A 12,102-nucleotide genomic window follows, 5' to 3' on the forward strand; every position below is an offset into this window, starting at 1 on the left:
TATGAGCCAAAATAGTTAGACTGCCGTCTGAGCTTCCAACCCGAAGGGTCACTAGGCCTTATTGGAATTACTGGAATTACTCCGGTTTCCTAACGAAATCGAAAGATTACATGGCAGAATGAAAAAAGTTATATAATATTTTCATTGCCGGCGAACTCAAAAGTTTTTACTCATTATTTAAATTTTGGGAGGTTATGAGAGAAGTTATATCTGTCTATATTTCTTCTGTATTAGTGCGATTCGAATCAAACGTAAGATTTTCTATGAAGCGTTAACAATTGGCATCTTGTCTACGCAGTCAGCATTTATTTCAACTTCCAATTCGTTCAAATATCTCCATTGCTGTAAAAGCATGATTAAAATGTTGTAGTGAATGAAATTCATCAATCAAAAAGTGGTCTGAATGGAACTGTAACATATATGCTACGTCAAAAATCAGTAAGGTGAAAATTAAGTGGGTTCACACACATATAAATTAGGGATGTTACGAATATTTGCATTCGCATTCGCATATGCGAATGATTCGCATTCTTTTAAACATTTGCATTGACATTCGCATTCGCTTCAAACGATGCGAATGTTTTGCGAATGCGAATGTGTGCAAGTCGCAGCTTGTTCCTCGACCGCGCCGGCCGCTCCAATTGCTACTTGTCGACTGTCGACTCGCGCATGCGCAGATAGGTCAAATTCGTACGGCGTGAAGTTCGTACTCGGCATTTTGACCAATAGTAAGCATTTTAAATTTTTTACCTAGCGGGTTGTTGGTGATTGCTTGGTTTTTATTTTGGTTTTTTATGAAATTCAGCGATATTCGCATTCGCATTCGCATTCGCACATTCGCATTCTGAATATTCGCATTCGCATTCGCATTCGCGAATGTGACACATGCGACATTCGTGACATCCCTAATATAAATTAACACCTAACCCCCTTATTTATAAAAAAAAATACTGAACTGATTAAAAATTGTTTTGTCCCTTTCTATCATGTTGACTTACTTGTTTATGAGAAAGGGACAAAACTTTTAAAATTATGTTACCTAACAGGTTCGAGGTTTGAAATTTTCATTCTATTTTTAACACGCTTTTATTAGGTCGTCGTGTATGTAACTAACTATGTAATGGAATCTGCGGAGGCTAATTTAACCATCTTCCAAGGATCGTAGCGTAATGAAAATTGGCAGCTGTATGTAGTTCTGATGACAATACAATAATATGATACTGTTGAACTGATCTGATGATGGAGCCGGAAGATATGAACTGGAACTACATGATGGAACATCATATCATAGCTGTTTTTGGGTTTCTTAGAAAAGTCTTGTAATGAACTTTGACTACGATTAAGTTTCAAGGTCTGATGATGGAGCCGGAAGATATGAACTGGAACTACATGATGGAACATCGTAACATAGCTGTTTTTGGGTTTCTTAGAAAAGTCTTGTAATAAACTTTGACTACGATTAGGTTTCAAGGTCTGATGATGGAGCCGGAAGATATGAACTGGAACTACATGATGGAACATCGTAACATAGCTGTTTTTGGGTTTCTTAGAAAAGTCTTGTAATAAACTTTGACTACGATTAGGTTTCAAGGTCTGATGATGGAGCCGGAAGATATGAACTGGAACTACATGATGGACCATCGTATCATAGCAGTTTTTGGGTTTCTTAGAAAAGTCTTGTAATGAACTTTGACTACGATTAGGTTTCAAGGTCTGATGATGAAGCTGGAAGATATGACCTGGAACTACATGATGGAACATCGTATCATAGCTGTTTTTGGGTTTCTTAGAAAAGTATTGTAATGAACTTTGACTACGATTAGGTTTCAATGTCTGATGATGGAGCCGGAAGAAATGAACTGGAACTACATGATGGAACTTCGTATCATAGCTATTTTCTGGTTTCTTAGAAAAGTCTTATAATGAATGACCACGACTAGGTTTCAAGGTCTGATAATGAAGCCCGAAAATTGGCACTGGCATTCCATGATGGCATGGCATGGCATCGCAAAAAAAAGGATCAACAAAGTATGTAAAATAAGTTGGGTTAGGGTTTTCTTGTGACCCTTAAGAGCAAAACTAAAGGGGGTTCGGGGGGCGAAGACCCCCGCATAAAAGAAAGATCAACGTAGTATTTAAAATAAGTTGGGTTAGGGTTTTCTTGTGACCCTTAAGAGCAAAGAAAGGGGGGCTCGGGGGGCGAAGCCCCCCGCATAAAAAAATGGTCAATGTAATATTTAAAATAAGTTGGGTTAAGGTTTTCTTGTGACCCTTAAGAGAAAAGAAAGGGGGCCTCGGGGGGCGAAGCCCCCGGCATAAAAGGAAGATCAATGTAATTTTTAAAATAAGTTGGGCTAGGGTTTTCTTGTGACCCTTAAGAGCAAAAGTAAGGGGAGCTCGGGGGGCGAAGCCCCCCGCATAAAAGAAAGATCAACGTAATATTTAAAATAAGTTAGGTTAGGGTTTTCTTGTGACCTTTACGAGCAAATAAAGGGGGGCTCGGGGGGCGAAGCCCCCGCAAAAAAAAGGATCAACGTAGTATGTAAAATAAGTTGGATTAGGGTTTTCTTGTGACCCTGAAGAACAAAACTAAGGGGGGTTCGGGGGGCCAAACCCCCCGCAAAAAAAAACCAACGTAGTATTCAAAATAAGTTGGTTTAGGGTTTTCTTGTGACCCTCAAGAGTAAATAAACAAACGGGGGGCTCGGGGGGGGGAAGCACCCCGCATAAAAGAAAGATCAACGTAGTATTTAAAATAAGTTGGGTTAGGGTTTTCTTGTGACCTTTGGGCGGCAGTGGCCACCTTTAGCGTCACCGTCTTGACGCAGAAGGAGGCCGCGGAGCGATCGCACGAGGACGATGAAAATTCGCTCCCTCAGCGCCGACGCAGACCAGCTAGGCGGCGAAGAGCCTACGCGGCTCGTCTCATGCCACCATAGCGGGAACCTGCGGGTGATGGGTCGGGAGCCCCATCGCCCGCCTGAAGAGGTTCGGGCTGGAAGGCCCTCTAGTGTTCCGAGGGCCTTCAGCGGAGGTGACTTCTAGAGGAGTCTGAAAAGACGGGCCCGCAAGGGCAACGCTGACGGGGTATCGGAGGCCTAAAACAAGTGCCCGAAACCCCGTCCACAAAGCGAGCGGCGGAACACCCCAGGGGGTTTAGTCGGTGAGAGTCCGACATACCCACTGGCTTCTCCCGGGCCAGTGGGATCCATAACGGATTCCCCCTGGGTCAACAAAAAAAAAAAAAAAGGTTTTCTTGTGACCCTTAAGTGCAAAAGTAAAGGGGGCTCGGGGGGCGAAGCCCCCCTCATAAAAGAAAGATCAACGTAATATTTAAAATAAGTTGGGTTATGGTTTTCTTGTGACCCTTAAGAGCAAAGAAAGGGGGGCTCGGGGGGCGAAGCCCCCCGCAAAAAAAAGGATCATCGTAGTATGTAAAATAAGTTGGGTTAGGGTTTTCTTGTGACCCTGAAGAACAAAACTAAGGGGGGTTCGGGGGGCGAAGCCCCCCGCAAAAAAAAATCAACGTAGTATTCAAAATAAGTTGGTTTAGGGTTTTCTTGTGACCCTCAAGAGTAAATAAATACAAGGGGGGCTCGGGGGGCGAAGCCCCCCGCATAAAAGAAAGATCGACGTCGTATTTAAAATAAGTTGGGTTAGGGTTTTCTTGTGACCCTTAAGAGCAAAAGTAAGGGGGGCTCGCATAAAAAAAGATCAACGTAATATTTAAAATAAGTTGGGTTAGGGTTTTCTTGTGACCCCTATGAGCAAATAAAGGGGGGCTCGGGGGGAGAAGCCCCCCGCAAAAAAAAGGATCAACGTAGTATGTAAAATAAGTTGGGTTAGGGTTTTCTTGTGACCTTGAAGAACAAAACTAAGGGGGGTTCGAAAAAAATATCAACGTAGTATTCAAAATAAGTTGGTTTAGGGTTTTCTTGTGACCCTCAAGAGTAAATAAACAAAAGGGGGGCTAAAAGAAAGATCAACGTAGTATTTAAAATAAGTTGGGTTAGGGTTTTCTTGTGACCCTTAAGTGCAAAAGTAAGGGGGGCTCGGGGGGCGAAGCCCCCCGCATAAAAGAAAGATTAACGTAATATGTAAAATAAGTTGGGTTAGGGTTTTCTTGTGACCCTTAAGAGCAAATAAAGGGGGGCTCGGGGGGCGAAGCCCCCGCAAAAAAATCGATCATCGTAATATGTAAAATAAGTTGGGTTAGGGTTTTCTTGTGACCCTTAAGAATAAAACTAAGGGGGGTTCGGGGGGCGAAGCCTCTCGCAAAAAAAATATCAACGTAGTATGTAAAATAAGTTGGGTTAGGGTTTTCTTGTGACCTTGAAGAACAAAACTAAGGGGGGTTCGGGGGGCGAAGCCCCCCGCAAAAAAAATATCAACGTAGTATTCAAAATAAGTTGGTTTAGGGTTTTCTTGTGACCCTCAAGAGTAAATAAACAAAAGGGGGGCTCGGGGGGCGAAGCCCCCCGCATAAAAGAAAGATCAACGTAATATTTAAAATAAGTTGGGTTAGGTTTTTCTTGTGACCTTTAAGAGCAAAGAAAGGGGGGCTCGGCCGGCGAAGCCCCGCGCATAAAAGAAAGATGAATGTAATATTTAAAATAAGTTGGGTTAGGGCTTGTGACCCTTAAGAGCAAAAGTAAGGGGGGCTCGGTGGGCGAAGCCCCCCGCATAAAAAAAAGATCAACGTAATATTTACAATAAATTAGGTTAGGGTTTTCTTGTGACCCTTACGTGCAAAAGTAAGGGGGGCATAAAAGAAAGACCCGCAAAAAAAAGGATCATCGTAGTATGTAAAATAAGTTGGGTTAGGGTTTTCTTGTGACCCTTAAGAATAAAACTAAGGGGGGTTTGGGGGACGAAACCCCCCGCAAAAAAAAAGTAGTATTCAAAATAAGTTGGTTTAGGGTTTTCTTGAGACCCTCAAGAGTATATAAACAAAAGGGGGGCTCGGGGGGGCGAAGCCCCCCGCATAAAATGAAGATCAACGTAGTATTTACAATAAATTAGGTTAGGGTTTTCTTGTGACCCTTACGTGCAAAAGTAAGGGGGGCTCGGGGCGAAGCCCCCGCATTAAAGAAAGATCAACGTTATATTTAAAATAAGTTGGGTAAGGGTTTTCTTGTTACCCTTAAGAGCAAAGAAAGGGGGGCTCGGGGGCCCGCAAAAAAAAGGATCATCGTAGTATGTAAAATAAGTTGGGTTAGGGTTTTCTTGTGACCCTTAAGAATAAAACTAAGGGGGGTTTGGGGGGCGAAGCCCCCGCAAAAAAAAAAGTAGTATTCAAAATAAGTTGGTTTAGGGTTTTCTTGTGACCCTCAAGAGTATATAAACAAAAGGGGGGTCGGGGGGGCGAAGCCCCCGCATAAAAGGAAGATCAACGTAGTATTTAAAATAAGTTGGGTTAGGGTTTTCTTGTGACCCTTAAGAGCAAAAGTAAGGGGACTCGGGGGGCGAAGCCCCCCCCCCGCATAAAAGAAAGATCAACGTAATATTTAAAATAAGTTGGGTGAGGGTTTTCTTGTTACCCTTAAGAGCAAAGAAAGGGGGGCTCGGGGGGCGAAGCCCCCGCAAAAAAAAGGATCATCGTAGTATGTAAAATAAGTTGGGTTAGGGTTTTCTTGTGACCCTTAAGAATAAAACTAAGGGGGGTTTGGGGGGCGAAGCCCCCCGCAAAAAAAAAAAAAAAAAAAAAAAAAAGTAGTATTCAAAATAAGTTGGTTTAGGGTTTTCTTGTGACCCTCAAGAGTATATAAACAAAAGGGGGGCTCGGGGGGGCGAAGCATAAAAGGAAGATCAACGTAGTATTTAAAATAAGTTGGGTTAGGGTTTTCTTGTGACCCTTAAGAGCAAAAGTAAGGGGGGCTCGGGGGGCAAAGCCCCCGCATAAAAGAAGATCAACGTAATATTTAAAATAAGTTGGGTTAGGGTTTTCTTGTGACCCTTAAGAATAAAACTAAGGGGGTTTTGGGGGGCGAAGCCCCCGCAAAAAAAAAGTAGTATTCAAAATAAGTTGGTTTAGGGTTTTCTTGTGACCCTCAAGAGTATATAAACAAAAGGAGGGCTCGGGGGGGCGAAGCCCCCCGCATAAAAGGAAAATCAACGTAGTATTCAAAATAAGTTGGTTTAGGGTTTTCTTGTGACCCTCAAGAGTATATAAACAAAAGGAGGGCTCGGGGGGGCGAAGCCCCCCGCATAAAAGGAAAATCAACGTAGTATTTAAAATAAGTTGGGTTAGGGTTTTCTTGTGACCCTTAAGAGCAAAAGTAAGGGGGGCTCGGGGGGCAAAGCCCCCCGCATAAAAGAAGATCAACGTAATATTTAAAATAAGTTGGGTTAGGGTTTTCTTGTGACCCTTAAGAGCAAAGAAAGGGGGGCTCGGGGGGCGAAGCCCCCCGCATAAAAGAAAGATCAATGTAATAAAAATCGCGCTTAGAAAACCAATATTGAAAAAAGGAAATCCCACCGACCCCGAAAACTACCGTCCAATTGCACTACTTAGCACTTTTTCAAAAATATATGAAATGATAATGGCGAAACGTCTTACCTCTTTCTGTGACAAATTTAACCTTTTTGATGAATGCCAATTTGGATTTAGAAAAGGAAAGTCTACTACTCTTACAGTTTACGAATTTATACAAAACGCTTTGACAATATTAACAAATAAGAAATACGCATTTGGATTACTATTAGACATGAGTAAAGCATATGATCGCGTCCAACACAACATCCTCCTGAATAAGCTCTACGGAATAGGAGTCCGCGGCATAGCGCAAAATTGGTTTAGGTCATATCTCGAGAACCGTCAACAAATTGTTGAAATAGACTACTTTGATGACAAAATAAAAACATTAACTAAAATCCGCTCTCCCGCGACACTCGTGACATGCTCTATCCCGCAGGGAAGCGTTTTAGGATGTATTTTATTTATTATTTATATTAATGACTTGCCAAAAATATTAAAAACGTACGATATGAAATGTCTCATGTATGCAGACGATATATCAATAACATTCCCATGCGAATACAGTAATGAAGCCACAAATACCTTAGACAATATCTTTAATACAGTTTTGACCTGGCTGGAAGACCACAATTTAAAAATTAACCTACAAAAAACTAACTTAATACAATTTAGACCTCATCAAAAAGCAGAATTACAAATTGACTATCACTACCAAAATAACAAATTAGAACTGAAAAACACTTGCTCATTACTCGGCGTAGAAATAGATGAACACATAAACTGGAAAGCGCACATTGAAAAAATTGCTGGCAAACTTTCAAGCTTTTCATACGCCCTCCGACAAATAAAATTGACCACAAACTTAAAAACCGCAGTGTGTGCTTATCATGCCTTTGCGCAGGCGTGGCTGCAATATGGAATAATACTGTGGGGAAATAGTGTTAATACTAAAGACCTCTTTATCTTACAAAAGAAATGTATAAGAGAACTTGTAAATATAAACGATGAGGAAAGTTGCAAGCCTCACTTCCCTAATCTAAAGATTTTAACGCTGACAGCCTTATATATTTTAGAAACCTGCAAATTTGTTAAAAAAAAACGTTAATCTATTCGAAGAATATAAATACCATAGTTCAGAAACGTATAACCTGCGCCAACGAAATAGAGTCTTTATGAATGTCCCTGCTACGCTGCAAATGTTCAATAAAGGACCTCATGCAATGGCTATGACGATTTTTAATAAAATTCCTCAAAATATATTAAGCGAGAGAAAATACAATATTTTTGTAAACAAACTAAAGTCCTATCTACTGAATTTGTGCCCATATTCCTTGCATGACTTCCTAGGAGACCAAACTTAGCTGTAAGTGCATGTTGTTTTTGTTTTGTTGTACTATTTATAATATATGTAAAAATGCTACACCCTAGTGGGGTCCATGTTTGTACCTACAATCTGTAAACACCTCTGTAAAATACCATGGTTGCATTGAATAAATGAATATGAATATGAATATGAATATTTAAAATAAGTTGGGTTAGGGCTTTCTTGTGACCCTTAAGAGCAAAAATAAGGGCTTTATCAACGAAAAATTTCACGCCACGCCACTGCTAAGCACGTCGCGAAGGTCTACAGATCCCAGAGCCACTATCAGTCTTTTAGTTGCTTAGCAAACTGTCGCGTCCACGTTCCATATCCAGGTTCAACCCCACGCAAATATACTAGAGAGTGACTGAGAAAATTCAACCTTTTGTCTTTTTCCTACTCTGTAAGATGAAATCCTTAAGTTCTGTATTGCATTAATCTTCAAATTAGCGCAGCACTATGAAATTTTTTTAAATGAATGACTTTATTGCGATAAACTTGGTACCTATACATCAGGTGGTATTAATTCTTATTAAGTAGCAATACGTGTTAAGCCACAAATGGCTTGCGAAATTCGCCTACTTGAAATAATATTTTTGTTTAAATTTTAAATATATTTCATTATTAACGACTAAAAAGTATAAAATAAATTTATAGTTTAAAAAACTCTAGAAAAACACGCTTTTATAAATGCACGTAAAAGCCAAAAATAAATTATGGATCGTTCAAGTTGTCTCTATTGCTGGGATGAAGAGTAAACTATGTGCTTTTAATTATAATATTTGATTGTAAAAGCGTGGGGCGCTGTAACAGGAAAAACTTTTTGTATAACTTGCTGAGAAATCAAGTTAAGCTATATTACGAGAAGCAGTTTACACAGATTGGCGCGCTAACTGGACTTGCAGCACGACTGCAGCGCCACACGTTTTTACAATCAAATATTATAATTAAAAGCACATAGTTTACTCTTCATCCCAGCAATAGAGACAACTTGAACGATCCATAATTTATTTTTGGCTTTTACGTGCATTTATAAAAGCGTGTTTTTCTAGAGTTTTTTAAACTATAAATTTATTAACATTAGGTATCTTTTTATAAATAAAGTATCCTAATGTACAAGAGTGTATGTTCGAACCGAACTCTTTAAAAAAGCTTCTTTTAATAAGGAATGACCTACCGGTCTGGCCTAGCGCGTAGTGACCCTGCCTGCTAAGCCACGGTCCCGGGTTCGAATCCCGGTAAGGGTATTTATTTGTGTGATGAACACAGATATTTTTTCCTGAGTCACGGATGTTTTCTATGTATCATGCATCCTCCTTGCGTTATCCCGGCATTTGCCACGGCTCATGGGAGCCTGGGGTCCGCTTTGGCAACTAATCTCAACATGTTTTCTATGTATATAAGTATGTATTTCTATATAAGTAAGTATATCGTCGCCTAGCACCCATAGTATAAGCTTTGCTTAGTTTGGGGCTAGGTTGATCTGTGTAAATTGTCCCCCAATATATTATATTATTAATATATTTACGAGTATTATAGGTATCGAGACAAACCTTATTACATACATATATACAATCACGCCTGTATCCCATGAAGGGGTAGGCAGAGCACATTAAACTACTCAAGTTTTAATGCCACACTTGGCAAATAAGGGGTTGAAAGATAATTTTTAAGAAAAAAAAACCGCCTTCCTTTGGGGTTCTGGTGATAAATACTTTCAAATGTTGGATTATGTTATCAATTCGTCTGTATATTTTTTAATCTTTTTTATTCGATATCTCCGTCATTTCTGAACCAATTTTGAAATTTGGATGATTCTGAAGTACTGATTCCACTGCACCAAATGTCACTGTTCTGGACGTAAGTGCATGCTGTTCTTATAAAAATACCAAAGTCACTATAAGTGTGCCGTTCAGATGTGAGGAGTTCCGTTCTGACCATCATCAGCAGTTCCACTGCACCAAATGTCACTGTTCTGGACGGAAGTGCATGCTGTTCTTATAAAAATACCAAAGTCACTATAAGTGTGCCGTTCAGATTTGAGGAGTTCCATTCTGACCATCATCAGGAGTTCCACTGCACCAAATGTCACTGTTCCGTACGTAAATGCTTGCTGTTCCTTTAAAAACACAAAAATCACCATATGTATGCCTTTCAGATTTGAGGAGTTCCCTCGATTTCTCCAGGATCCCATCATCAGAACTGGGTCCTGAGAAAAATGGGACCAATCTGTATGCATATACATTCAATCAAAAAAAAATTTCAAAATCGGTCAAGTAACGACGGAGATATCGAGGAACAAACATTAAAAAAAATAAAAAAAAAAAAACAAAAAAAAAATACAGACGAATTGAGAACCCCTTCCTTTGAGATTTGGAAGGCGGTTAAAAACGAAACTGTGACATTGCAGTGACAGGTTGCCAGCCTCTCGCCTACGCCACAATTTAACCCATATCCTTATTGGTTTAACGATACTGTGTAAATTAATTAGAGATTTTTGTTTTATTTATATTTGATTCATATATATACGTATCTTATTAATGATAAGCATTCGTTTTCTATTTCCAGTTTGGAGCTGAACACTTCATCGATATCAGCTCCTGTGTACGTCACAGTCAGTCCGTGCACAAGGGACGTACGCTGGGCCCTTTTTAGGGGCCACATCGGGAATATGGACGGTAAGTTTTTCTTCACAATAAAAACCTAAAACTTATAGGTTTTTCTCAAACGAGCGTCAGAAAAAAATCATAAATAATTTTTCCTGGATGTCGTCAATTGATTTTGTAAATAAGAAGATGCTCTATTTGAAACAAGTAGGTACCTACCTTCAAATGTGAAGACGGAGGGGATCCTGTACTAAACAAGGATTCCGAAGAAAGGGCAACTACACCCGCAAAAACTAGGAAGTCTTCAAAATTTACATTTTTCGAAGTAGCTTACCTGATTGAACTGACAGGCAACATTTTCGTGATTTTAGTATATGTTAAGTAGGTAGGTACCTACTGTTTTGAATCTAAAAACGGACGTAGAAAACTACCAATTTTACGTTTTCTTACTAAGGTACAGCGGAGCAAGTCTCGACTGGAGGGCAATTTTATTGTCTCTCATCCATTTTTTCTATTATTACACTATGATGTTGAGTTCTACAATTTATACATGTATCCACTGAACTTACCATTTACCCAAAGTTTCGGCCAGGTTGCAATTAGCCGTGGTCGCGCTACATTTGGCCCCAGTCGAGATTTGCCCCGCTGTACCTTATCTCATATAGACGGACTCTTAAATTGCAGATTGACATAAGGTGTACTCGGGTAATTCCGAACGTCAAAAACCGTCGGTAAATTTCGAAAAGGGACCCTTATTACTATCGAATCAAGGGTGATTATCATATGAATTTCGGAATTTACCGACGGTTTTTGACGTTCGGAATTACCCGAGTACACCTTACACTTGTCTGAATGAATGTTTATTTTTTCAGATCAACTGACATTTGTGAGAGAATATATTGGTCGACAGATGACGACCCTATTAGTAAAAGTATCTCCGAACGAGAGATACGTATTACAGGTAAGAAATTGTTAATTTTCTTGTCATAGAAAATGTTTTCTTTTGCAATTCTATATAAAGTTTACGAGTAGTTTATATTTACGAATAGTCTGTTGGAGCATCACATCTATAAAAGTACCTATCGATAACCTAACCACAAAATTGAAATTTTGAAAAAACCCCCGCCACCATTGTGAACCGTTATTAATGAAACATATAGCTAAGAACACTCCCGACTAACTCAGCTTTCAAACAAAAAAAAAGAAATCTAAATCGCTTCAGGCGTTCGTGGGCTACGATGCCACAGACAGACACTCACAGACAGACAGACAGACAGACATACAGACACGTCAAACTTATAACACCCCGTCGTTTTTGCGTCGGGGGTTAAAAATGGTAGCCAAAATCCATCCCTATATTGGCTATTATATTTAAATTAACCCAAATCAATAAATTAGCCAACAAGAAATATTGTACTGCACATTTAAGGAAAACCACGAGCACTTTAAAAAATTGTAATTGAAAAAAAAATCGCCAGGTCTTCATTTTCCTTGTATGTAAGTGCCCCAAATACAATTTACTTCAGGCCGTTTTCACATTATCCGATCCGATATCGGATGTCGGACCGACATCCTACATCCGATAAACGCTTCCGATAGTGTCGGATGTCGGTCCGGTAAAACGCATTGTTCCAAATCAATGAAGTACCTATGAT

The 12,102-nt window shown here is 39.7% G+C and overlaps 1 protein-coding gene across 1 annotated transcript in view; it reads left to right on the forward strand.

Annotated features, from left to right (window-relative positions):
- Positions 1 to 12,102, forward strand: part of LOC125230965 (protein NDNF-like) — a 117,539-nt gene that overhangs the window by 54,641 nt on the left and 50,796 nt on the right. The window contains exons 3-4 of the mRNA XM_048136284.1: positions 10,410 to 10,519; positions 11,320 to 11,408. Of these exons, the coding sequence (XP_047992241.1) occupies positions 10,410 to 10,519; positions 11,320 to 11,408 (199 nt within the window). The remainder of the gene's footprint in view (positions 1 to 10,409; positions 10,520 to 11,319; positions 11,409 to 12,102) is intronic.

This window comes from Leguminivora glycinivorella, chromosome 11, assembly GCF_023078275.1.
Source record: "Leguminivora glycinivorella isolate SPB_JAAS2020 chromosome 11, LegGlyc_1.1, whole genome shotgun sequence".
NCBI lineage: Eukaryota > Metazoa > Arthropoda > Insecta > Lepidoptera > Tortricidae > Leguminivora > Leguminivora glycinivorella.